Below are 26007 nucleotides of genomic sequence, written 5' to 3' on the forward strand. Positions count from 1 at the left end.
GGATCCATCAACTCCTAATTGGGTGAAACAATCTACTCCTAATTGGGTTGATCCATCAACTCCTAATTAGGTGGATCAACTCCTAATTAGGTGGATCAACTTCTAATTGGGTGGATCAACTCCTAATTAGGCCAATCAATCAGTTCCTAATCAGGTCGATCAATCAGCTCCTAATTGGGTTGGTCAATCAACTCCTAATTAGGTGGATCAACTCCTAATTGGGTGGATCAATCAACTCCTAATTGAGTCAATCCATCAACTCCTAATTGGGTTGATCCATCAACTCCTAATTGTCTTTATCAACTCCTAATTGGGTCGATCCATCAACTCCTAATTAGGTGGATCAACTCCTAATTGGGTGGATCAACTCCTAATTAGGTGGATCGACTCCTAATTGGGTGGATCGACTCCTAATTAGGCCAATCAATCAGCTCCTAATCAGATCCATCAATCAGCTCCTAATTGGGTGGGTCAATCAACTCCTAATTGGGTGGATCAACTTCTAATTGGGTGGATCAACTCCTAATTAGGTCGATTAATTAACTCGATTTCCGGTCCCGTTTCCAGGTGGTGGTTTATTGCCCGTTCACCGGCATCGAGCAGACCTTCCCGTGCGGGAAATGGTTGGACGAAGACGAAGGCGACGGTCTCATCGAGAGGGAGCTCTACGAAATGGTCTCCCTCCGCCAGAGGAGGTTGAAAAAGTAGGTCCGGGTGGGGCCCCACGGGGGTGGGATCTGCCCCACAGGGGTGGGATCCGCCTCACATAAGTGGGATCTGTCCCACGGGGTTGGAATCTGTCCTACGGGAGCGGGATCTGCCCCACGGAGCGGGATCTGCCACATGGGATAGGGATCTGCCCCACAGGGGTGGGATCTGCCCCACGGGAGTGGGGTCTGCCCCATGGGATAGGGATCTGCCCCACGGGAGTGGGATCTGCCCCACGGGGACGGATATTTTCGATTTAAATATTTTTCATTTATTTCTTATTTTTATTTATTTTTTACTTTTTATTCATTTCTTATTATTAATTGTATAATTTATTTTTTATTTTTTATTTCTTATTATTAATGGTATAATTTAGTTTTTATTTCTTCTTATTAATTATATAATTTATTTTTATTTTTTATTTCTTATTATTAATTGTATAATTTAATTTTATTTTTTATTTCTTATTATTAATTGTATAATTTATTTTTATTTTTTATTTCTTATTATTAATTGTATAATTTATTTTTATTTTTTATTTCTTATTATTAATTTTAGAATTTATTTTTATTTTTATTTCTTATTATTAATTTTAGAATTTAATTTTTATTTTTTACTCCTTATTATTAATTTTAGAATTTATTTTTATTTTTTATTTCTTATTATTAATTTTAGAATTAAATTTTTATTTTTTATTTCTTATTATTAATTTTAGAATTTAATTTTTATTTTTTATTTCTTATTATTAATTGTATAATTTATTTTTATTTTTATTTCTTACTATTAATTTTATAATTTATTTTTTCATTTTTTATTATTATTAATTTATTTTTTATTTTTTATTTCCTAGCTTTTACTTTTCATTTCTCTTGTCTTATTTTTCTTTCGTATTTTTCGCATTTTATTTCTTGTCCCATATTTTTATTCTATCTTTATTCTATTTTTCATTTCCCTTTCGCAGTCCTTGTATTTTATGTCTTATATTTTATATTTTATTTATTTTTTCCTTTTCATTTCTTATCTTTTCTTTCCAAGTTTTCATATTTTATTTCTTATATATTTTATTTTTTCTATTTTATTTTTTCTATTTTATTTTTTCTATTTCATTTTTTCTATTTTATTTTTTCTATTTCACTTATTTTTTCCTTCTAATTTTTCACGCCTCGTTTTTAATCTCTTATTTCATATTTCTTATCTCTTCTACGCATTACTGATTCTTTCTTATTTTGTCTTTTCCATTTATTTCTTCCTTTTTATTCCTCATTCATTTTTTCCTTTTTCCTTTTCATTTTTTCCTTTTCATTTTCATTTCTTTCTTCGTTTTCATTTCTTCTGTTACTGTTCTGTTCTTTCTTTTATTATTATTAATATTTACTTTTTATTTTTCCATTCATTTCTTTCTTCATTCGTTCATTCCTTCATTCACCCCATTCGTGTTTTTCATTACTATTAATTTCATTTATTTATTTATTCATTCATTCATTCATTTATTCATCTATCCTTTATCTATCGTTTACTATCATTTCATCATTTATCTCTCTATTTATTTATTTATTTATTCATTCATTTATCTAATTACTCATTTACTATCATTTCATCATTTATCTCTCTATCTATTTATTCATTTATCTATTTATCTATTTACTCATTTACTATATCATTTATCTCTATCTATTAATTTATCTATTTATCTATTTACTCATTTACTATCATTTCACCATTTATCTATCTATTTATTTATTCATTTATCTATCTATTTACACATTTACTATCATTTCATCATTTATCTATTTTTTAATTTATTAATTTATCTATTTATGTATTTACTCATTTACTATCATCATTTATCTCTATCTATTTATTAATTTATCTATTTACTCATTTACTGTCATTTCATCATTTATTTATTTATTCACTTATCTATTTATCTACTTACTCATTTACTATCATCATTTATCTCTCTATTTATTTATTCATTTTTATCTATTTATTTACTCATTTACTATATCATTTATCTCTATCTATTAATTTATCTATTTATCTATTTACTCATTTACTATCATTTCATCATTTATCTATTTATTTATTCATTCATTTATCTATTTATCTATTCACTCATTTACTATCATCATTTATCTATCTATTTATTCATTTATCTCTCTATTTATTTATTCATTCATTTATCTATTTACTCATTTACTATCATTTCATCATTTATCTCTCTATTTATTTATTCACTTATCTATTTATCTATTCACTCATTTACTATCATCATTTATCTATCTATTTATTCATTTATCTCTCTATTTATTTATTCATTTATCTATCTATTTACACATTTACTATCATTTCATCATTTATCTATTTATTTATTCATTTATCTATTTACTCATTTACTATCATTTCATCATTTATCTCTCTCTTATTCATTCGTTCATCTATTTATCTATTTACTCATTTACTATCATTTCATCATTTATCTATTTATTTATTTATTAATTTATCTATTTATCTATTTACTCATTTACTATCATCATTTATCTCTCTATTTATTCATTCATTTATCTAATTACTCATTTACTATCATTTCATCATTTATCTATTTATTTATTCATTTATCTATTTATCTATTCACTCATTTACTATCATCATTTATCTCTCTATTTATTCATTTATCTCTCTATTTATTCATTCATTTATCTCTCTATTGACTCACTGATGTATCCACCCGCCTATTTATGTCTGCATGCATTTATTTTCATTAATTTGGATTCGATAATTACGATTCCCAAAGAGAAACCGTGGTCCCTTTGGATCTGGACGAGCGAGCTGAAGAACGCCGGCACGGACGCCACCATCTTCTTCCAGATCTACGGCGACCGCGGCAAATCCGACGAGATGAAACTCGACAACAACTCGGACAACTTCGAATCCGGACAGACCGACAAATTCACGGTACGGATCCGCCCCCAAATTTGCATATTTTGGGGGGAGGGGGCGGGGCTCGTGGCGCCATCTTGCCGCTCGTTATCGCCCCCTTTCCTATTTTAATCTCATTTCGATTCCAATTTATATCACGATAAATTCTTTAATCGGACCCACCTCGACAGGTCATGCTCCTTGCTCTAGGGTTATAGGGTTAGGGTTAGGGTTAGGGTTATAGGGTTATAGGGTTAGGGTTTGGCTTATAGGGTTAGGGTTATAGGGTTAGGGTGGTTAGGGTTAGGGTTTGGCTTATAGGGTTTAGGGTTAGGGTTATAGGGTTAGGGTTAGGGTTATAGGGTTAGGGTTAGGGTTAGGGTTATAGGGTTAGGGTTATAGGGTTAGGGTTAGGGTTTTAGGGTTAGGGTTAGGGTTAGGGTTAGGGTTATAGGGTTAGGGTTATAGGGTTAGGGTTATAGGGTTAGGGTTAGGGTTAGGGTTTGGCTTATAGGGTTAGGGTTAGGGTTATAGGGTTAGGGTTAGGGTTATAGGGTTAGGGTTATAGGGTTAAGGTTATAGGGTTAGGGTTATAGGGTTAGGGTTAGGGTTAGGGTTAGGGTTATAGGGTTAGGGTTTGGGTTATAGGTTAGGGTTAGGGTTTAGGGTTAGGGTTAGGGTTTGGGTTATAGGGTTAGTGTTATAGGGTTAGGTTTTAGGGTTAGGGTTAGGGTTATAGGGTTAGGGTTATAGGGTTAGGGTTAGGGTTTAGGGTTAGGGTTAGGGTTTGGGTTATAGGGTTAGTGTTATAGGGTTAGGGTTATAGGGTTAGGGTTAGGGTTATAGGGTTAGGGTTAGGGTTTTGGTTATAGGGTTAGGGTTATAGGGTTAGGGTTAGGGTTTAGGGTTAGGGTTAGGGTTTGGGTTATAGGGTTAGTGTTATAGGGTTAGGGTTATAGGGTTAGGGTTAGGGTTATAGGGTTAGGGTTATAGGGTTAGGGTTAGGGTTAGGGTTTGGCTTATAGGGTTAGGGTTAGGGTTATAGGGTTAGGGTTAGGGTTAGGGTTTGGCTTATAGGGTTAGGGTTAGGGTTATAGGGTTAGGGTTATAGGGTTAGGGTTATAGGGTTAGGGTTATGGGGTTAGGGTTATATGGTTAGGGTTATAGGGTTAGGGTTATGGGGTTAGGGTTATAGGGTTAGGGTTATAGGGTTAGGGTTAGGGTTTGGTTATAGGGTTAGGGGTTAGGGTTATAGGGTTAGGGTTATAGGGTTAGGGTTAGGGTTAGGGTTAGGGTTAGGGTTAGGGTTAGGGTTATAGGGTTAGGGTTAGGGTTATAGGGTTAGGGTTAGGGTTATAGGGTTAGGGTTAGGGTTAGGGTTAGTGTTATAGGGTTAGGGTTAGGGTTAGGGTTATAGGTTAGGGTTAGGGTTATAGGGTTAGGGTTATAGGGTTAGGGTTTGGGTTATAGGGTTAGGGTTATAGGGTTATAGGTTTCCTCCCCTCCCCCTCCAGATCGAGCTCCCCGAACTCGGCACGTTCTACAAACTCCGGATCTGGCACGAGAAGCGAAACCCGTTTTCCGGTTGGCACCTGGACAAGGTGAGAGGACAAAAATCGATTTCCGTTTCCAATCCCTTTATCATTTCCTGTCATGATCTTGATCCGGAAGCAACTTCCGGGATCTTTATTCCTCCGGATCTTTCCGGAATTTTCTCGGCTCTTTTGCTGAGGTCTTTTGTTTCCCTCCTGAGGTGACTCTGCTGAAGACGTTGAGCAAGGAGAAGTACTCGTTCCACTGCGGGAGGTGGTTGGACATTAACGAGGACGATAACGAGGTGGTGCGGGTGAGCTCCCGGCCCAGGGGGCTCTGGTGGAGGAGGTCATGCCAGGTGAGAGCTGTGGGTTGGGGTCAGGGTTATAGGGTTAGGGTTATGGGTCAGGGTTATAGGGTTAGGGTTGGGGTTAGGGTTAGGGTTATAGGGTTAGGGTTAGGGTTAGGGTTAGGGGGTCAGGGTTATAGGGTTAGGGTTAGGGTTAGGGTTAGGGTTATAGGGTTTGGGTTATATAGGGTTAGGGTTAGGGTTATGGGGTCAGGGTTATAGGGTTAGGGTTAGGGTTAGGGTTAGGGTTGGGGTTAGGGTTAGGGTTATGGGGTTAGGGTTATAGGGTTAGGGTTAGGGTTAGGGTTATGGGGTCAGGGTTATAGGGTTAGGGTTAGGGTTAGGGTTAGGGTTGGGGTTAGGGTTAGGGTTATAGGGTTAGGGTTAGGGTTAGGGTTATAGGGTTAGGGTTAGGGGTTATGGGGTTAGGGTTAGGGTTAGGGTTAGGGTAGGGTTAGGTTTAGTGTTAGCGTTATAGGGTTAGCGTTATAGGGTTAGGTTTATGGTTAGGGTTAGGGTTAGGTTTAAGGTTAGGGTTAGGGTTAGGGTTAGGGTTAGTGTTATAGGGTTAGGGTTAGGGTTAGGTTTAAGGTTAGGTTTAAGGTTAGGGTTAGGGTTAGGGTTAGGGTTAGGATTAGGGTTAAGGTTAGGGTTAGCGTTATAGGGTTAGGATTAGGGTTAGGGATATGATTAGGGTTAGGGTTAGGTTGAAGGTTAGGGTTAGGGTTATTGGGTTAGGGTTAGTGTTATTGGGTTAGGGTTAGGGTTAGGATCAGGTTTACGCTTTTAGGGTCAGGGTTTTAGGGTTAGGATTTTTGGGTCAGGTTTTTTGGGTCCACAGTCTCCGATTCCCTTCCTCCTACATGAGCGTGTACTCACATCGATTCCGTCGCGAATTTTTATGGCTTTTCTTCGTATTTTTGGGCTCTCTTTTTTTACTAATTCCTCTTTTCTCGGTGCTACGCTCCAAGAACTCTTGGTAGGAAGAGAAAACCCTTAAAACGATCCGCGTCGCCTGACAGCACGGGTGGTATTTCTTCCTTCCTTCATCACAGTGATCAAATATCGCGTGACCGTTTGCACGGGGACGGTGAGCGGCAGCGGCACCGACGCCAACGTCTTCATCTGCCTCATCGGCGAGCAGGGCGACACGGGAGACCGCGTCGCTCTACAAATGCATCAACAACGTCAACAAGTTTGAGAAGGGCAACGTAAGTCCGAGCAGCTAATTAAAAATTAAGATGCGTGGCGGCTTGATTTGAATTTTGGAGGTGTAGGTTTGAAATCTCGACCCATTTTTCCTTCTGGTTTGAGGAGGAGAAGGGAGAAGAAAATTCTGGCACTGTAGATTTGAAATCTCACCCATTTTTCCTTCTGGTTTGAGGAAGAGGAGGGAGAAAGAAATGTTGGAGGTGTTGATTTGCTGCATTAATATGCAAATAATATGCAAATTTGATTGATGGGATCGGGCTATTTCGTATTTTATTGGTTTTCTCCACGTTCGGGTGAGAAATGGGGAAGAAAATGAAGATCAAATCACATTTTCAACATGTTTTCGAAATGAAATGAAATGAAATGAAATGAAATGAAATGAAATGAAATGAAATGAAATGAAATGAAATAGAATAAAATAAAATAAAATAAAATAATAAAATAAAATAAAATAAAAACAAAAATAAAATAATAAAATAAAGTAAAATAAAATAAAGGAAAAATAAAATAAAATAAAATAACATAATAAAATAAAAAATGAAACAAAACAAAATACAATGAAATAAAAAATAAAAAATAAAATAAAGTAAAATAAAATTAAATACAATAATAAAATAAAATAAAAAATATAAAATAAAATAAAATAAATAAAATAAAATAAATAAATGAATAAAATAAAATAAAATAAAATAAAATAAAATAAAATAAAATAAAATAAAATAAAATAAAAACATAAATAAAATAATAAAATAAAATAAAGTAAAATAAAGAAAAAATAAAATATAAAATAATATAATAAAATAAAAAAATGAAACAAAACAAAATACAATGAAATAAAAAAATAAATAAAATAAAGTAAAATAAAATTAAATACAATAATAAAATAAAATAAATTAAAAAAATAAATGAATAAAATAAAATAAAAATAAATTAAATTAAATTAAATTAAATTAAATTAAAATAGTGGAGATGGTGAACACTGGGAGATGGCGCGTTTCCCACTTCCGCTTCAGCCACGATGTCCCAGCTTTCGTTCTGGAGTGAATTCTCTGCTCTTCTTCCTCCCGTGAGCAGTCCCCTCGCATCACGCTCACGACGCTGGCTCGACCGCGGTGATCACGCCGAGTTTTCTGTTTTTAGAGGAAATCCCGCCTTACCTTTCTCTTTCTCTCCTCCTCCAAGGCCGACGAGTTCTTGGTCGAAGCGGTGACGCTGAAGCAGGTGAGGAGGGTGAGGATAGGGCACGATGGCAAAGGAGGAAGCAGTGGCTGGTACCTTGCCAAGGTGATAGTGAGGGAAGAAGGACAGCCAGAAAGCGAGGCGGTGGAATTCCCGTGCTACAGGTACCCGAACCCACGCTCCTGTTCACTAACCATACCCCCCAGCTTTATCACTTCCCACTCTTCCAAAATCCTATCACCCCAAGAGTGGGATTTTTGCATTTGATTTATTTGATTTATTGGATTTCGGCATCCGTTTCCTTTTTCGCTCCGCCCGAATTGGGAACCCTCCAGCCATGAGCTCGGCGTTATCCGAAATTAAAACACAACTTCCAGTCCCACCTCCGGGGCTCTGTTGTCCCACATCTCATCTTTTCAGGAGTGATGGGATGAGTTTGGGTTGTTTTTTTTTTTTTCACCTAAAATCCGAACGCCTTCGAGCCGAGCGACCGAGCTCGACGGATTTTCAGTTGGGCACTGAATATCTTCAGAGATATTTCTGGGGGAGGTTTCGGTTTGGGGTCTTTTTCCTCTTCGTTGCCTTCCCTCCTCATCCTCTACGTGGTTCAGGCAGAGTCCACCCAGCTGTTCCCCTTAGGGACTCCCCAAAAAAGGGATGAAAAACGCAGAATCTTCACTCTGAAGTCCACGGGGTGCGTTCAGGTCCCCCCTTAGGGGCCAAAGAAAAGAGGAGGGGTTAAAAAAGATGAAGGCTTCAGGCCTTAAGCGACGGAATTCCACTCTTCCCTCCTTTCTCGCCGCCTCTTCTTCCGGGCGAGTCCCGATTGCTGTCCTCGTGCCAGCTCTATCCCCTCAGATCCAGAAGTTTCCACGACTGATCGCCTCTAAACACGGGGGAAAGCCACTCCCCACCCCTACCTTTGGTGCCCTCGTCTCCGGAGTGAGACCGGGACACCATCGCAGAATCCGGGCGACGTCGCGGACTCGAGGCTGAGGGAGAAGGTGCTCACCCACTGCATCCTCCACGAGGACGAGAACGATCTCCCTGACCCACAGAATTTGGAGGTTCCCCTCCAACCCTGCGGGCCAAGGACGAATTGTGCCCCCACTGCTTTGGTGGACGGTCCTGTAGGATCTTTCTGGGTTTTCCCTGCCTCCATCCCCACGGTGGGATTCAATTCAACTCCCGTGCTGAGATATGGGACTTCTCAGGTCGATGAGAGGACGAAATATCCCCCACCAGGAACACATCTCACGTGTGCAGAGATATTCCTCATCCCTATAAATTATATCACGACAGAGGGCTCGATGAAGTCGCCGCCGTCCCTGAAATCCACGCGATAATCCCGTAGAGATCTTCATAGCGCGTAAATCCCCGTTCTGGATTTATTTGCATCCACGCGCGTTTTTCCTTTTTATCCAAAGGATTTTTCACGACTCTCTAGGGATATCTCAAACTTTATAATCGTGACAGCTCCAGAAGAACGAGCATTTATCCGATCCGACCCCAGAAAATGGGCGTCACACCGACGACCCCGGGGAAAAATCCCCGAGTTTCATTCAGCTGCGAAATCTGTTCCAGAAATATCTGTGTAGATATTTTATCCTTGAGGAGGTACACAAATAAGTGTGGATTTTTGCCCTCTGTGGGCTCTGCGCACGGAGATCTGTTCCTCGTGGAAAATATTTATGTCCTGCCATCCCCTACTCCCCCATATCCGACCCTAAAACCGCGCTGAGTTTGGTGGTCCTGGGGTGGTTGGGTTTCTCTGCTCCCCCCACTTCATTCCCGCACCAACAGAAGAGATTTTGGGGTGCTGTGACCCCATAATCCCACTCAAGGAGGTGAACCCCGAGCCAGCATCAAGAACTCCGGCACAGAAAGGTATTAAGGAGCACTTCCACCAGGTAAAATTCATCCCCCGACCCCAAAAGATCAAAGCCTTCCTCTTTTACGACTTGATGCCACGCTCCTCTTCCTCTCTCCCCACACTTCCACTCCTGAGCCCAATTTCCCACCCTCCCCCACGGGGTTTTTTCTCAAGGGGACGATTTTGGGATCTGATCTCAAGTGTTTGATTTTGGGATCTGATCTCAAGGGGACGATTTTGGGATCTGATCCCAAGTGGTTGAACCATCCTCCATTTGGGATTTTTCCCATTTTGTTTTCGGTGGTTCATTTGAAGTCGTCTGATTCAAAAAGTTGTGAAAGAAATTAAAATCAAGGGCTCTGGTCATGATGGGAAAGATGGCAATCAAGACAGCCGCTAACGAGGGCGGCGAGGATTTTGGGATGGGTCAAACGTCAACGGGTCCTAATTAGTCCGCCCTAATTGGACAGGTGGCTCGACAAAAACGAGGACGACGGGCAGATCGTGCGAGAATTGGTGCCCGCGGGGCAATCAGCACTGCTAAAAAGTGAGTTCTGCCCCCACTCCGAATTCAGGATTGGCGAAAAGAGGTGGAAAATTAAGAAGTAGGAGAAAAAAAAATGGTGTGGATTGGAGCACCACATTGATTTTGTTTAATAAATCCTATCAGCTCACATCAAATTCATTCCACCGCTCCGACGCGGGAAGCTGGAGGAAATGCTTTTTAATTTCCCCTTTATATCGGGATGAATCCGCATGAGAAACGAATAACGGCGACACGAAGTGTGTCGAAAGGAGCTCTGATTTTTAATTGCTAATTTAATTGTGGGATTTTGCGTGCGCGTTTTTCTATCAAAGAAATCTCAAATCCATGCTCCTATCGGGGAGAAAATCCACGTAGAGATTTTATTTCCTAGAGGAAAAAAATATGGAATTTTACACTGCTTTTTTTTCTGGAGAATTGGGGCTCCAATGATGCGATGATTTTGGAATGATTTTTGATGATTTTGATGAATTATTTTTTTTGTAGAAAGCGTTCAAGTTGAGATGTTTCTTTTTTTTTAGATTTTTTTTTTTTTATAGAGAAGTAAGATTTAAATAGGAAAAAAAAAAAACCTGAAGGGGTCGAAGGGGAAAAAAGAGGTGAAGCTTTTTGAAGCTCATTTTTCGGAGTTGGAAATTAGGACGGGGAGGGAAACGAAAAGGGAGGGGGAGGAAAATGTGTTTCTGGTTATGAGCCCGATTTCTTTGGCGCACGAATCCTCCTCCAGATGTCAGTTATCACATCAGCGTGAGGACGGGAGATGTCCCCGGCGCCAGCTCGGATTCCAAGGTTTTCATCAAGCTCTACGGTGAAAAAGCCGACACGAGCAAGGAGACGCTCCTGGTGTCCGACAACGACCTCGGGAATTATTTCGAGCGCGGCCGAGTGGATGAGTTCACCATAGACACAATGGATATCGGGAAGGTGGGGGTAGACGGCAATGATCTTTTTTTTTCTTTTCCTTTTTTATTATTTTCGTTCTTTTCTTTTCATATTCTTTCTTCTTTTCTATTTTTCTTTCTTTTTTATTACTTTCTTTTTATTACCGTTTTCTTTTTATTATATTCTTTTATATTATTTCCTTTTTTATCATTATTATTTTCTTTTTTTCTTTTTTCTTTTTTATTATTAATTTTCTTATTTTATTTTATTTTCTTTTCTTTTTATTTTCCTTTTTATTTTCTTTTTTTATTATTTTCTTTTATATTTTTTAATCGTTATTATTTTCTTTTTTCTTTTTCTTTTTTTTCTTTTTTATTATTTATTTTCTTATTTTATTTTCTTTTTTTCTTTTTCTTTTTTCTTTTCCTTTTTATTTTCTTTTTTATTATTTTCTTTTATATTTTTTAATCGTTATTATTTTCTTTTTTCTTTTCTTTTTTATTATGTTATGCCTTCATTATTTTATTTTCTTTTTTTTGTTTCCTTTTTAAATTTATTTTCATATTTTACTTTTTTCTTTTTTCTTTTTCTTTTTTAATTATGTTCATATTTTTCTTATCTATTTTCTTTTTCTTTATTCTATTTTTCTTCTCTTATTTTCATTTTCTTTTTTATTTTCTTTTTCTCTTTTTCTTTTTTTCTCATTTCGTATTTTCTTTTTCTTCTCATTTTTTCATTTTCTTTTTTAAATTACTTCATAATTTATTTTTCTTTTCTCTTTTCTTTCCTTTTTTATTCTTTTCATTACTCTTTTCTATTACTATTACTTTTTATTATTTCCTTTTTTCTCATTATTATTTTCCTTTTAATTTCCTTCTTTTCATTTCCTTTTCTCATTGTTTTCATTTCTTTTTTCATTTTCTATTTCCTTTTTTTCGTTTCCATTTTTTCCTCATTATTTCATTTTCTTTTTTATTTTCCTTTTTTAATTTCCATTTCTTTTCTCATTTTTTTCATTTTCTTTCTCATTTCCCTTTCAATTCCTTTTCTCATTTTTTAATTTTCTTCTTTCTTTTCCTTCTTTCCTTTTTTTTCTTTTCCTTTTTTCATTTCCTTTATTTTCTTCTTTTCATTTCCTTTTCTTTCCTCCTTTTCTCCATTTCCTTTTCCCCCACTTTTCTCATTTCCTTTTTTACCTTTTCATTTCCATTTCCTTTCCCATTTCTTTTCACTTCCTTTTTCACTTTCCTTTTCCTTTTTTTTTCTCCTTTTTTTTTCCCCTTTCCTCTCTTTTTTCCTTCCCTTTTTCTCTAATTACCCATTATCCTCATTTCTTCCTTCCATTTTTATTTCAGATCAACCGGATCCGCATCGGCCACGACAACGTGGGTCTCCGCTCGGGTTGGTTCCTCGCATGTGTGGAGATCACCGTCCCCACTCAGGGCACCCAATACATCTTCCCGTGCAACCGCTGGCTCGACAAAGACGAATGCGACGGCTGCGTGGAGGTGGAGCTCTACCCCAGCGACGTTGTGCCCGTGGAGAGACGTGAGAGCACGAGGGGAAACATGTTGCTCTCTTTATTAACTTTTGATTACGATTTCATTTCATTTGCCATTATTTTTTTATCATTTCGTATTATTTTTCATTATTTTTTAATATTATTAAAAGTATAATATAGAATTTTAAAAAAGTTTATTTCTATAAACATTTATTATTCTTTATTAATTGTCATAATTTTATCATTTTTATTATTTTTCATTATTCTTTATTAATCATTATATATTATTAATGTATTATTTTCATCATTTTTGTGTTTTATTATTTTCTATTATTTTCTATTCTTTTCTATTCTTTTCATCATTTTTATAATTTTTTATCATTTGTTACTATTAAGTTACATTATTTTTAATGATTTTATATTACTTTTCATTATGTTTAGTATTTCATATTATTTCATATTATTTTTCATTTCATATTATTTTATCATATTTTATTTTTTATCATTTTTAATTATTTCTCATTATTTTTTATCATATTTATTTTTTATTATTTTCATCATTTTTATTGTTTTTTAAATCACTTTTTACTATTTATTACTTCTCATTATTGTTAATTATTTTCATCATTTCTATTATTTTTTTATCATTTGTTACTATTACGTTACGTTATTTTTAATTATTCGATATTACTTTTCATTATTTTTAATTATTTCATATTACCTCATATTATTTTTCATTTCATATTATTTTTATCATATTTTATTTTTTATCATTATTATTTCCTTATTAAATGACTTTATTATATTTGAAATTCATTATTTTATTATTTAACATTGTTTTCTTATATTTTAGAAATTTATATTATTCTATTTGTTTATATTATTTATTTTATTATTTATCATTTTATTATTTTTATTATTTTCGTTTTCATCATTTTCATCATTTTCCATCATTTTTTACTATTTCTTACTATTCATTATTTTTAATTTTATATTATTTTTATCGTTCTTTATTATCTTTCATTTTTTAATCATTTTTACTATTTTCATTATTTTTATTACCCTATATTATTTTTTCTCATTTTTATTTCCCATTATTTTTATCATATTTATTTTTCATTATTTTCATCATTTTTATAATGTTTTTATCATTTTTCACTATCACTTCTCATTATTATTAACTATTTTCATCATTTCTATTCTTTTTTCTCATTCTTATCATCTTCCTTTTTCAACCATTCTTTATTCTCATTTTCATCATTTTTTATTACCATCTATTTTCCTCGTTCTCATTACTTATCATTTTTTACTACTTATCCCTGTTCATTACTTTTCATTATTTTACATGAATTTTCATTATTTCTATCATCTTTTTTTTCATTATTTTCTTTCATTATTTTATATGAATTTTCATTATTTCTATCATTATTTCTATCATTATTTTTTATTTTTTATTTTTCATTATTATTTTATAAGAATTTTCATTATTTCTCTCATCTTTTATTTTTCATTATTTTTTGCATTATTTTAGATGAATTTTCATTATTTCTTTTATTTTTCAAGATTTTTTTATTTTTCATTTTTTATACGAATTTTCATTATTTCATCTTTTATTTTTCATCATCTTTTATTTTTCATTATCTTTTATTTTTCATTATTTTCTATGAACTTCCATGATTTCTCTCCTTTTTTATTTTTCATTTTTTATATGAATTGTCATTATCTCTATCATCATTTTTTCATTATTTTCTATGAATTTTCATTATTTCCATCTTTTATTTTTCATTATTTTTTATTTTTCATTATTTTCTATGAATTTTCATTATTTCTATCGTTATTTCTATCATTATTTTTTATTTTTATTTTTCATTATTTTACATGAATTTTCATTATTTCTATCTTGTATTTTTCATCATCTTTTATTTTTCTTTTTTTTTCATTATTATTTTATATGAATTTTCATTATTTCTCTCATCTTTTATTTTTCATTATCTTTTTATTTTTCATTCTTTTATATGAATTTTTCATTATTTCTATCTTTAATTTTTCATTATTTTTTATTTTTCATTCTTTTTTTCTTTTTCATTATTTTAAATGAATTTTCATTATTTCTATCATTATTTCTATCATTATTTTTTATTTTTTATTTTTCATTATTATTTTATATAAATTTTCATTATTTCTCTCATCTTTTATTTTTCATTATTTTCTATGAATTTTCATTATTTCTATCTTTAATTTTTCATTATTTTTTATTTTTCATTCTTTTTTTCTTTTTCATTATTTTAAATGAATTTTCATTATTTCTATCATTATTTCTATCATTATTTTTTATCTTTTATTTTTCATTATCTTTTATTTTTCATTATTTTCTATGAACTTTCATTATTTCTCTCATCTTTTATTTTTCATTATTTTTTGCATTATTTTAGATGAATTTTCATCATTTCTATCTTTTATTTTGCATGATTTTTTTATTTTTCATTTTTATATGAATTACCATTATTTCATCTTTTATTTTTCATGATTTTTTATTTTTCATTATTACTTTATATGAATTTTCATTATTTCTCATCTTTTATTTTTCATTATTTTCTATGAATTTTCATTATTTCTCTCCTGATTTCTCTCATCTTTAATTTCTCCTGACTGTGTCATTCTTTTCTATGCACTGTCACGTCCGCGCCACGTCACGCCGCCCCCCCGGCCGCTCCCCCCGCAGAGATCCACTACGAAGTGGTGGTGGCCACGGGCGCCCCGCGCGGCGCGGGAACCGACGCCGCCGTCTCCGCGCAGATCTACGGCGCCGGCGGCAAAACGGAAGTGGTGGCGCTGCGGAACCGCTCCGACAACTTCGAGCGCGGCGCCACCGACGTCTTCAAGGTGGGGGGGGGAGGGGCGGAGCGGGGACGGGAAGCGCGGGGACGCCAAGAGGAACGGAAACGGAAATGGAGGGAGGAGCGGAAATGGAGGGAGGAACGGAAACGGAAATGGAGGGAGGAACGGAAATGGAGGGAGGAACGGAAACGGAAATGGAGGGAGGAACGGAAATGAAAGGAAACGTTCCATTAAAGAAGAGAGAGACATGAAAATAAAAATAAATGCGTAGGAATGGAAATACAAAGAAATAGAATGGGGATGAGGATGAGGATGAGGATGAGGATGAGGATGAGGATGAGAATGAGAATGAAAATGAAAAAATAAAAATAAAATTAAAAATAGAAATAAAATGAAAAAATAGAAATAAAAAATAGAAATAGAAATAAAAAATAGAAATAGAAATAAAATTAAATTTAAAAAATAGAAATAGAAATAGAAATGAAAATGAAACTAAAAATAAAAATAAAATGAAAAATAAAAATTAAATGAAAATGAAAATGATATAGAAATAATAGAAATAGAAATAGAAATAAAAAATACAAATACAAATACAAACAAAAATAAATAAAAATAAAATAAAATAAAAATAAAAATAAAAATAGAAATAAAAATAAAAATAAAAATAAAAATAAAAATAAAAATAAAAATAAAAATAAAAATAAAAATAAATAAAATTAAATTGAACATGAAAATGAAAATGAAAATAAAAATGAAAATGAAAATAAAAATAAAAATGAAAATAAAAATGAAAAAAGTAAAAATAAAAATAAAAAAATAAAAATACAATTTAAAAAATAGAAATAGAAATGAAAATGAAAATTAAAAAATGAAAATAAAAATAAAAATAAAAATAAAAATAAAAATAAAAAATAGAAATAGAAATAGAAATAAAAATAAAAATAAATAAAATTAAATTGAAAATGAAAATAAAAATGAAAATAAAAATGAAAAAAAGTAAAAGTAAAAAAAATAAAAATACAATTTAAAAAATAGAAATGAAAATGAAAATGAAAATAAAAATAAAAATAAAACGAAAAATAAAGATAAAATGAACATGAACATGAAAATAAAGTAGAAATAAGAGAAATAGAAATAGAAATAGAAGTAGAAATAATAGAAATAGAAATAAAAAGAAAAATAAAAAAATAAAAATAAAAATAAAATGAAAATAAAAATAAAATAGGAATAGCAATAATAGAAATAGAAATAGCAGTAATAGAAATAGAAATAATAGAAATAGAAATTAGAAATAGAAATAGAAATAGAAATAATAGAAAGGAAAGAAAAAAATTAAAGTAAAAACAAAATGAAATAAAATAAAATAAAATAAATAAAATAAAACAAAATAAAATAAAAGGAAAATAGAAGGAAATATAAATATAAATATAAATATAAATATAAATATAAATATAAATATAAATATAAATATAAATATAAATATAAATATAAATATAAATATAAATATAAATTAAAATAAAATAAAAAAAAATAAAAATAAAGAAAACGAAAAAAAGGAAAAATAAATAAAAAAATAAAATAAATAAAGTAAACAAATTAAAATTAAAAAATAGAAGAAAAAAATAAAAGAAAATCAAAAAATAAAAGAGCCAGAGAACGAAAAATAAAGAAAAAGAAAAAATAAAATGAAAATAAAATAATAAATATTAATAAAATAATGAATAATAATAAAATATATTTAGTAAAATGAAAATAAAATAGGAAGCATTTGGTTCCTCTGATTTTAGAGGAAATAATGAGGAAATAATGAGGAAGGAAGCTAACGAGCCTCGTAATTCTTTCTAATTTGCATATTCTGACTTCTCCTCGGGGGCAGGTTGAGGCCGCTGACGTGGGGAAGATTTATAAGATCCGGATTGGCCACGATGGGAAGGGAATCGGGGACGGTTGGTTCCTGGAGAGCGTCACGCTGAAGCGCCTCTCCGGGGGGAGGGAGAAACCTGACCAAAAAAAGGGGAAAGAGAGGAAGGAGGAGGAAGAGGAAGAGGAAGAAGTAATGGATGTCTACACGTTCATGGCGCAACGCTGGCTGGCGAGGGACGAAGGAGACGGGGAGCTCGTGGTGGAACTGGTGCCCGATGGGGAATCCGAACTGGAGGGTGAATAGCAGAGCTCACGGCCCTATTTCCGGCCTCACTTCCCTATTTCCGGGCACACACATCCCTATTTCCGGCCCTATTTCCTGGCCCACATCCCTATTTCTGGCCTCATGTCCCTATTTCCGACATCATTTCCGGGATCACATCCCTATTTCCTCTCTCTCATCCCTATTTCCTCCCTCCTCTCCCTATTTCCGCCCTCACGCCTCTATTTCCGGCCTCACACATCCCTATTTCCGCCCTCCCCTCCCTCCATTTCCCCTTCCCATCCGCAGAGATCACCTACGAGGTCCGCGTCCTCACGGGAACGCTGTGGGGATCCGGGACGGACGCGAACGTCTTCGTGAACATCTACGGCGTCCAACGAGGGGACACGGGCGAGCGCCAGCTCAGGAAGTCCTCCAACCTCAACAAGTTCGAAAGGGGGCAGGTAACAACAGGAAATCCTACAAAAAACCCTATAAGTCCTTTTTTAGGATTTTTTTCCTCTTTCCTCCCGCGTAGGTGGACGTGTTCGCCGTCAAAGCGATCGATTTGGGAGAGCTGAAGAAGCTCCGGATCCGCCACGATAATTCGGGCAGCAGCCCGAGTTGGTTCCTGGAGAGGGTGGAGATCGTCGACCCCAAAGAGGGAACCACGTGAGAAATGGGGTCACGCTCTGTGGGATCGAGGAGGGCCCTAGGAGAAACCCGAAATAGAAATCATCCAACTGGGAGGAGCTCGGGTTGGATCCGCTGATCCTAAATCAAAAAATCCCAAAAGATTTTAGGATCCCTTCAGTGGGGAAAGGATTCCATCCTATGGGGCCGAGGACCTCGAATCGCTTTCTGAATGAGCAATCCTAAATCTTAGGGATGGAAATGGGGTCGCTCAGCTCTTTGTAGGTTTTTTGGGGGGGGTTTGTTTCTCAATTGGGGTTTTTTTGCCCTCCTTGGAGGTATTATTTCCCGTGCCAGCGGTGGTTGGCGGTGGAGGAAGACGACGGTCAGGTGGTCCGCGAGCTGGTGCCCGTGGATGAAGCATTCGTGAAGAAAGATCCGGAAAACGACGGCCGCTCCCTCGCCACGCTGGGCCTGGAGCAGAAAGGTCGGGCTCGGGAAGGCGTGCACTTCCGGTTTCGACCTCTCCCGCCAAAACTCAGAGCAAAACAGGAAGTAGAATCCAATTCCCGCTCATTTTGGGACGGAAGTATTTCCTCCTACAGCCAAATCCACCACGTACATCGTGAGGGTGAAAACAGGGGACAGGAAGAACGCCGGCACCGACGCCAACGTCTTCATCACGCTCTACGGCACCAAAGACGACACCGGTGCGGATTGATATCAAAACCGATATCGATATCCCCGATCGATATCAAAACCAAAAGGGTTTTCTCCACTTCCGGTTCCTTTCCCGCCAGGGAAGGTCAGTTTGAAGTCGTCCAAACTCAACAAGAATAAATTCGAGCGCGGGAAGCTCGACGAGTTCACGGTGGAGTGCGTCGATATCGGAGAGCTGAGGAAAATCAAGATCGGCCACGATAACACGGGTACGAGAACGCAATCAAATCTCTCATCAATTAAAATGCTTCGGGGTTTTTTTTCTCCAAATTATTTATTTTTTATCCATTTTTTCTCCCATTAATTTCTCAAATCGATCCGAATTTTTTCTTCCAAATTCTTTTCCAATTTTTTTCAAATTCTTTTTTTTTCCCAAATTCTTTTTTTCCCAATTTATTTTTTTCCATTATTTCTGCTCCCATACATTTCTCAAATCCATCAAAATTCTTTGTTTTTTTTTTTACCAAATTATTTTTTTTCCATTTTTTCCCCCTCCCATCGATTTCTCAAATTGATCCTAATTCTTTTTTTTTCACAAATTATTTATTTTTTTCATTTTTTCTGCTCCTATTAATTTCTCAAATTGATTCAAATTCTTTTTTTCCCCAATTCTTTTTTTTTTCATTTTTTCTCCTCCCACCGATTTCTCAAATTGATCCAAACATTTTTCTCCAATTCTTCTTTTCTCCAAATTTTTTTCTAAATCTTTTTTTTTCCTATTTTTTCTTTCTCAACTCCATCCAAATTCATTTTTTCCATTTTTTCTTCCTCCAATCCATCCCATTTCCTTTTTTATTTCCATTTTTCTTCCTCAATTCCATCCAAATCTTTGTATTTTTTCCATTTTTTCTTTCTCAAATCCGTCAAAATTCTTTATTTTTTCCCTTTTTTTTTCTCATATCGATCCGAATTCTTTTTTTTTCTTTTTCATTCATTCTTTCTCAACTCCATCCAAATTCTTTTCCGTTCTTCTTCCTCCAATCCATCCACATCCTTTTTTTTCCACTCTTTTTTTTTTTTTCATTTTTCATGTCTTTGTTTTATTTTATTTTGTTTTGTTATATTTTATTGCGTTCTATTTTGTTTTATTGTATTTCATTACATTTTATTTTGTTTTATTGTATTGTATTGTATCTCATTGCGTTTTATTCCATTTTAATTTTTTTATTTTATTTTATTTTATTTTATTTTATTTTATTTTATTTTATTGCATTTCCTATTTCCTTTCCCATTTCCTTTCCCATTTCCTTTCCCATTTCCTTTCCCATTTCCTTTCCCATTTCCTTTCCCATTTCCTTTCCCATTTCCTTTCCCATTTCCTTTCCCATTTCCTTTCCCATTTCCTCTCATTCTGCCACCCTTCCTTTCTGTGACTGTGCTCCGTCAGGTCACTCCCACGGGTGGTTCGTGGAGTGGGTGGAGATCGACGCGCCATCCGTGGGTCGCTGCCTCCAATTCCCCTGCGGCCGTTGGTTGGATAAATCCGAGGACGACGGATCCATCGAGCGCTTCCTCTTCCCCGCGGAGCTTCAGAGCAGAGAGTACATCCCCTGTGAGTTCCCACGCGAGAAACCTCCGGATCCTTCTAGAAAGTTCCCGGGGGGAGGAAGCGGTGGGAACAACGGCGGGAAGTGGAAGTGGGAGGGATTTGTGGAGTTTCCGGTTTGTGATTTCCTGTTTCAGGTAAGTGATTTCCTGTTGGAGACGAGTGATTTCCTGTTGAAAATGAAAATGAGTAGAAATATAAAAATGTAAAAATAGAAATAGGAAAAGAAATAAAAAATAGAAATAGAAATAGAAATAGAAATAACAGAAATAGAAATAAAATAGAAATAAAAATAAAAATAGAAATAAAAATAGAAATAAAAATAGAAATATAGAAATAAAAATAGAAATAAAAATTAAAAATAAAAATAGAAATAAAAATTACAAATAAAAATAGAAATAAAAATTAAAAATAAAAATAGAAATAAAAATAAAAATAGAAATAGAAATAAAAATAGAAATAGAAATAAAAATAGAAATAAAAATAGAAATAAAAATAGAAATAAAAATAAAAATAAAAATAGAAATAAAAATAAAAATAGAAATAAAAATAAAAATAGAAATAAAAATAGAAATAGAAATAGAAATAGAAATAGAAATAGAAATAAAAATAGAAATAAAAATAGAAATAAAAATAGAAATAGAAATAATAGAAATAAAAATAAAAATTGAAAGAAAAATTGAAAGAAAAAATAAGAATAAGAATAAGAATAGAAATGGAAAAATAAAACAAAACAAAAATAAAAATAAAATTAAAAATAAAAATAAAAAATAGAAGTAAAAATATAAATAAATAAAAATAAAAATGAAATAGAAATAGGAATAGAAATGGGAATGGAAATGGAAATAGAAAAATAGAAATAGAAATAAAAATAGAAATAAAAAATAAAAATAAATAATAAAAATAAATAATAAATAATAAAAATAAAAGAAATAAAAATAAAAATAGACATAGAAATAAAAATAAAAATAAAAGTAAAAATAGAAATAGAAATAGAAAAAAAAGAAATAAAAATAAAAATAAAAATAAATAGAAATAAAAATAAAAAGAAATAAAAATAAAAATAAAAATAAAAATAAAAATAAAAAAAAAATAAAAATAAAAATAAAAATAAAAATAAAAATAAAAATCAAAATCAAAATCAAAATCAAAATCAAAATCAAAATCAAAATCAAAATGGAATCCTAAAACCCGCTTCGGAGCTTCCTGTGCAGCGTGCTCATCGCTGCCGTTCTTCTCGTTCTGTTTCCGGTTTCAGTCGTGCCCTACGAGGTCACGGTGCACACCAGCGACGTCTTCGGGGCCGGAACGGACGCGGACGTCTTCATCGTCCTCTACGGGATGGACGGGATCTGCACGCGCCGGAAATCCCTCTGCCTCAACCCGCGGGAGCGCAGGATGCGCTTCAAGAGGAACTCGGTCGATCGCTTTATCGTGGAGGTGAATCATATCGGGCTCTATCGCGGTCTATCGCGATCTATCGGGACCTATCGGGTTATATCAGAATCTATCGGGCTCTATCAGGATCTATGGGGCTCTATTGGGATCTATCGGGTTCTTCTATTGGGCTCTGTCGTGACCTATCAGGCTCTATCGGGCTCTATCAGGATCTATTGGGTTCTATCGCGATCTATCGGGACCTATCGGGCTCTATCGGGTTATATCGGAATCTATCGGGCTCTATCAGGATCTATGGGGCTCTATTGGGATCCATCGGGTTCCTCTATTGGGCTCTATCGGGATATATTGGGTTCTATCGTGACCTATCAGGCTCTATCGGGATATATCAGGCTCTATCTATATAATAGTGTATATTATTAGATAAATATAATATTATACTACATATATAATTATCTAATTACTAATATAAAAATAAATAATTAATGATTATAAATAATAATTATATAACGATATATATAATTATATGTAATATTATGTATTGTATAATATAATAATATATAATAATTACATATATATTATTATTATATATATAAAAATTTTATTATTATATTATATATTTATTATAATATGTATAATAGATATAAAATAGAATAATAGAAACATATAAGGATTTACTATTTTAGAGTAATATTAACCATAAATTTTAATATTATGTATATAAATGCATATAAAGAAACCTAATATTGAAATGTGAATTTTAATTTCGAAATTGAATAAATAAAAAAATAATAAATGCATATAAAGATTTAATATTATATTAATAATAATAATTTGATGATATATTATATATGTATGTAATTAAACTTGATGTTTACACATTGATTTTAATTTCAAAACAGAATAAATAAAAAATATGATTAATATATACAGAAAATTTAATATTCGATATTAATATTAATAATTTGATCTAATTTTCTGCTAATAAATATTTAATAAAACATAGAAAAATATATAAAAATTGAATAAAATATTAATAAATTTTTATATTTCATTTATATATATATAAATATTGATAAAAGGAATGTGGCCCTTCTATTCCCGCTCACTTCTTTGATATTATTTGATATCGATTGATATCCGTTGGGATCCGGAAGCTCGAGGACGTCGGTGACGTCATCGAGAAGATCCGCGTGGGACACGACGGCCGAGGGCTGACTTCCGGTTGGCACCTGGATCACGTGACCGTCCGGAGGTTGCTTCCCAACGGGAAGGTGGGATGGGATTCCCGAATGGGAATGGGAATCCCAAATGGGAATGGGAATCCCAAATGGGAATGTGGGTCGGGAATCCCAGATCGGAATGGGAATCTCAAACAGGAATGGGAATCCTGAATGGGAATGGGAATCTCAAATGGTGGAATCCCAGATGGGAATGGGAATCCCAGATGGGAATGGGAATCCCAGATGGGAATGTGGGTCGGGAATCCCAGATGGGAATGGGAATCCTGAATGGGAATGTGGGTTGGGAATCCCAGATGGGAATGGGAATCTCAGATGGGAATGGGAATCCCAGATGGGAATGGGAATCCCAGATGGGAATGGGAATCTCAAACGGGAATGGGAATCCTGAATGGGAATGGGAATCCCAAACGGGAATGTGGGTCGGGAATCCCAGATTGGAATGGGAATCCCAGATGGGAATGCGGGTCGGGGATCCCAGATGGGAATGGGAATCCCAGATGGGAATGGGAATCCCAGATGGGAATGTGGGTTGGGAATCCCAGATGGGAATGGGAATCCCAGATGGGAATGTGGGTTGGGAATCCCAGATGGGAATGGGAATCTCAAACGGGAATGGGAATCCTGAATGGGAATGGGAATCCCAAACGGGAATGTGGGTCGGGAATCCCAGATGGGAATGGGAATCTCAAACGGGAATGGGAATCTCAAACGCGAATGGGAATCCTGAATCGGAATGGGAATCCCAAACGGGAATGTGGGTCGGGAATCCCAGATCGGAATGGGAATCTCAAACGGGAATGGGAATCTCAAACGGGAATGGGAATCCTGAATCGGAATGGGAATCCCAAACGGGAATGTGGGTCGGGAATCCCAGATGGGAATGGGAATCTCAAACGGGAATGGGAATCTCAAACGCGAATGGGAATCCTGAATCGGAATGGGAATCCCAAACGGGAATGTGGGTCGGGAATCCCAGATGGGAATGGGAATCTCAAACGGGAATGGGAATCGTGAATGGGAGGGAATTGCGGGTGGGGTTGAGGAGGGACTGATGGCAGTGGGACCGTTCAGGGCTCGGAAACGGCGGTGTTTCCGTGCGAGAGGTGGCTGGCGAAGTCGGAGGACGACGGGGAGATCGTGAGGGAGCTGGCGCCCACCGAGCTGTGGCTCGAGAGGCTGATGGACGACGGCAGCTTGGACACGGCGCGGGAGGACGTGGACGAGCCGCTGGAGGGTAATGGCGGACGGGGTGCGGGGGGGAGGGGTGGGGGGGGGAGGGGTGGGTGGGGGAGGGGAAATGAAAGCGGAAGTGGAAGGAGAAATGGGGAGGGAGGTGGAGTAGAATAAGAGAAATAGACAGTGAGTGAGAAGGAAAGATGAATGGAATGGAATGAAAATTAAGGTGAATTAAGGTAAAATTAAATAAAGATAAAATAAAATAAAATAAGAAAATAAGAAAATTAAATTAAATTAAATTAAATAAAAATAAAATAAAAGAAAGTAAAATGAAATGAAATGAAATGGAAATAAAAATAAAATAATAAAATGAAATGAAATGAAATGAAATAAATAAAATAAAATGAAATGAAATAAAATAAATAAAATAAAGTAAAATAAAATGAAATAAAATAAAAATAAAATGAAATAAAATAAAATGAAATGAAATGAAATAAAATAAAGTAAAATAAATAAAATAAATGAAATGAAATGAAATGAAATAAAATAAAAATGAAATGAAATAAAATGAAATGAAATGAAATGAAATAAAATAAAATAAAATGAAATGAAATGAAATGAAATAAAATAAAGTAAAATAAATAAAATAAATAAAATGAAATGAAATGAAATAAAATAAAAATGAAATGAAATAAAATGAAATAAAATAAAATAAAATAAAATAAAATAAAATAAAATAAAATAAAATAAAATAAAATAAAAAAATGAAATAAAATGAAATAAAATGAAATAAAATAAAATGAAATAAAATAAAATGAAATAAAATAAAATGAAATAAAATAAAATAAAATAAAATAAAATAAAATAAAAATAAAAATGAAATGAAATAAAATGAAATGAAATGAAATGAAATGAAATGAAATAAAATAAATAAAATAAAGTAAAATAAAATGAAATAAAATAAAAATAAAATGAAATAAAATAAAATGAAATGAAATAAAATAAAATGAAATAAAATGAAATGAAATGAAATGAAATAAAATAAAGTAAAATAAATAAAATAAATGAAATGAAATAAAATGAAATAAAATAAAATAAAATGAAATAAAATAAAATGAAATAAAATAAAATAAAAATAAAATAAAATAAAATAAAATAAAATAAAATAAAATAAAATAAAATAAAATAAAATAAAGTAAAATAAAATAAAATAAAATAAATGAAATGAAATAAAATAAAATAAAATAAAATAAAGTAAAATAAAATAAAATAAAAATGAAATAAAAATAAAATAAAATAAAATAAATAAATAAAAATTAAATTAAAAATAAAATAAAATAGAAATAGAAATTAAAACATTAAAATTAAAATTAAATTAAAAATAAAAATAAAAACAGAAATAAGAATAAGAATAGAAATAGAAATAATGAAGTAGAAATAGAAATTAATAATAATAATAGAAATAAAAATTAAAGTCAAAATAGAAATAAAAATAATAAAGATAAAAATAAAGAATAAACATAGTAATAAAAATAGAAATAAGAATGAGTAAGAATAAGAATAAAAAATAAGAAGAATAGGAATAGGAATAGAAATAAATAAGAATAATAATAACAATAACGATAGA

The 26007-nt window shown here is 33.3% G+C and overlaps 1 protein-coding gene across 1 annotated transcript in view; it reads left to right on the forward strand.

The window, feature by feature from the left end:
• Positions 1–567: 567 nt before the first annotated feature.
• Positions 568–26007, forward strand: part of LOXHD1 (lipoxygenase homology PLAT domains 1) — a gene marked incomplete at its 5' end in the record, with an annotated part of 41391 nt that continues 15951 nt past the window's right edge. Inside the window, 21 exon segments of the mRNA XM_065731203.1 lie at positions 568–708; positions 3505–3663; positions 5142–5228; positions 5381–5473; positions 5476–5518; positions 6565–6674; positions 6676–6720; positions 7904–8064; positions 10244–10320; positions 11045–11241; positions 12555–12747; positions 15423–15583; positions 17415–17697; positions 17973–18127; positions 18202–18335; positions 18635–18783; positions 18902–19006; positions 19097–19225; positions 21821–22002; positions 23118–23234; positions 24276–24438. Coding sequence (XP_065587275.1) covers positions 568–708; positions 3505–3663; positions 5142–5228; positions 5381–5473; positions 5476–5518; positions 6565–6674; positions 6676–6720; positions 7904–8064; positions 10244–10320; positions 11045–11241; positions 12555–12747; positions 15423–15583; positions 17415–17697; positions 17973–18127; positions 18202–18335; positions 18635–18783; positions 18902–19006; positions 19097–19225; positions 21821–22002; positions 23118–23234; positions 24276–24438 — 2884 coding nt within the window.

Source organism: Cyrtonyx montezumae, unplaced genomic scaffold (genome assembly GCF_038088225.1).
Source record: "Cyrtonyx montezumae isolate F1298 unplaced genomic scaffold, pur_monq_1.0 scaffold_139, whole genome shotgun sequence".
Classification (NCBI taxonomy): Eukaryota; Metazoa; Chordata; class Aves; order Galliformes; family Odontophoridae; genus Cyrtonyx; species Cyrtonyx montezumae.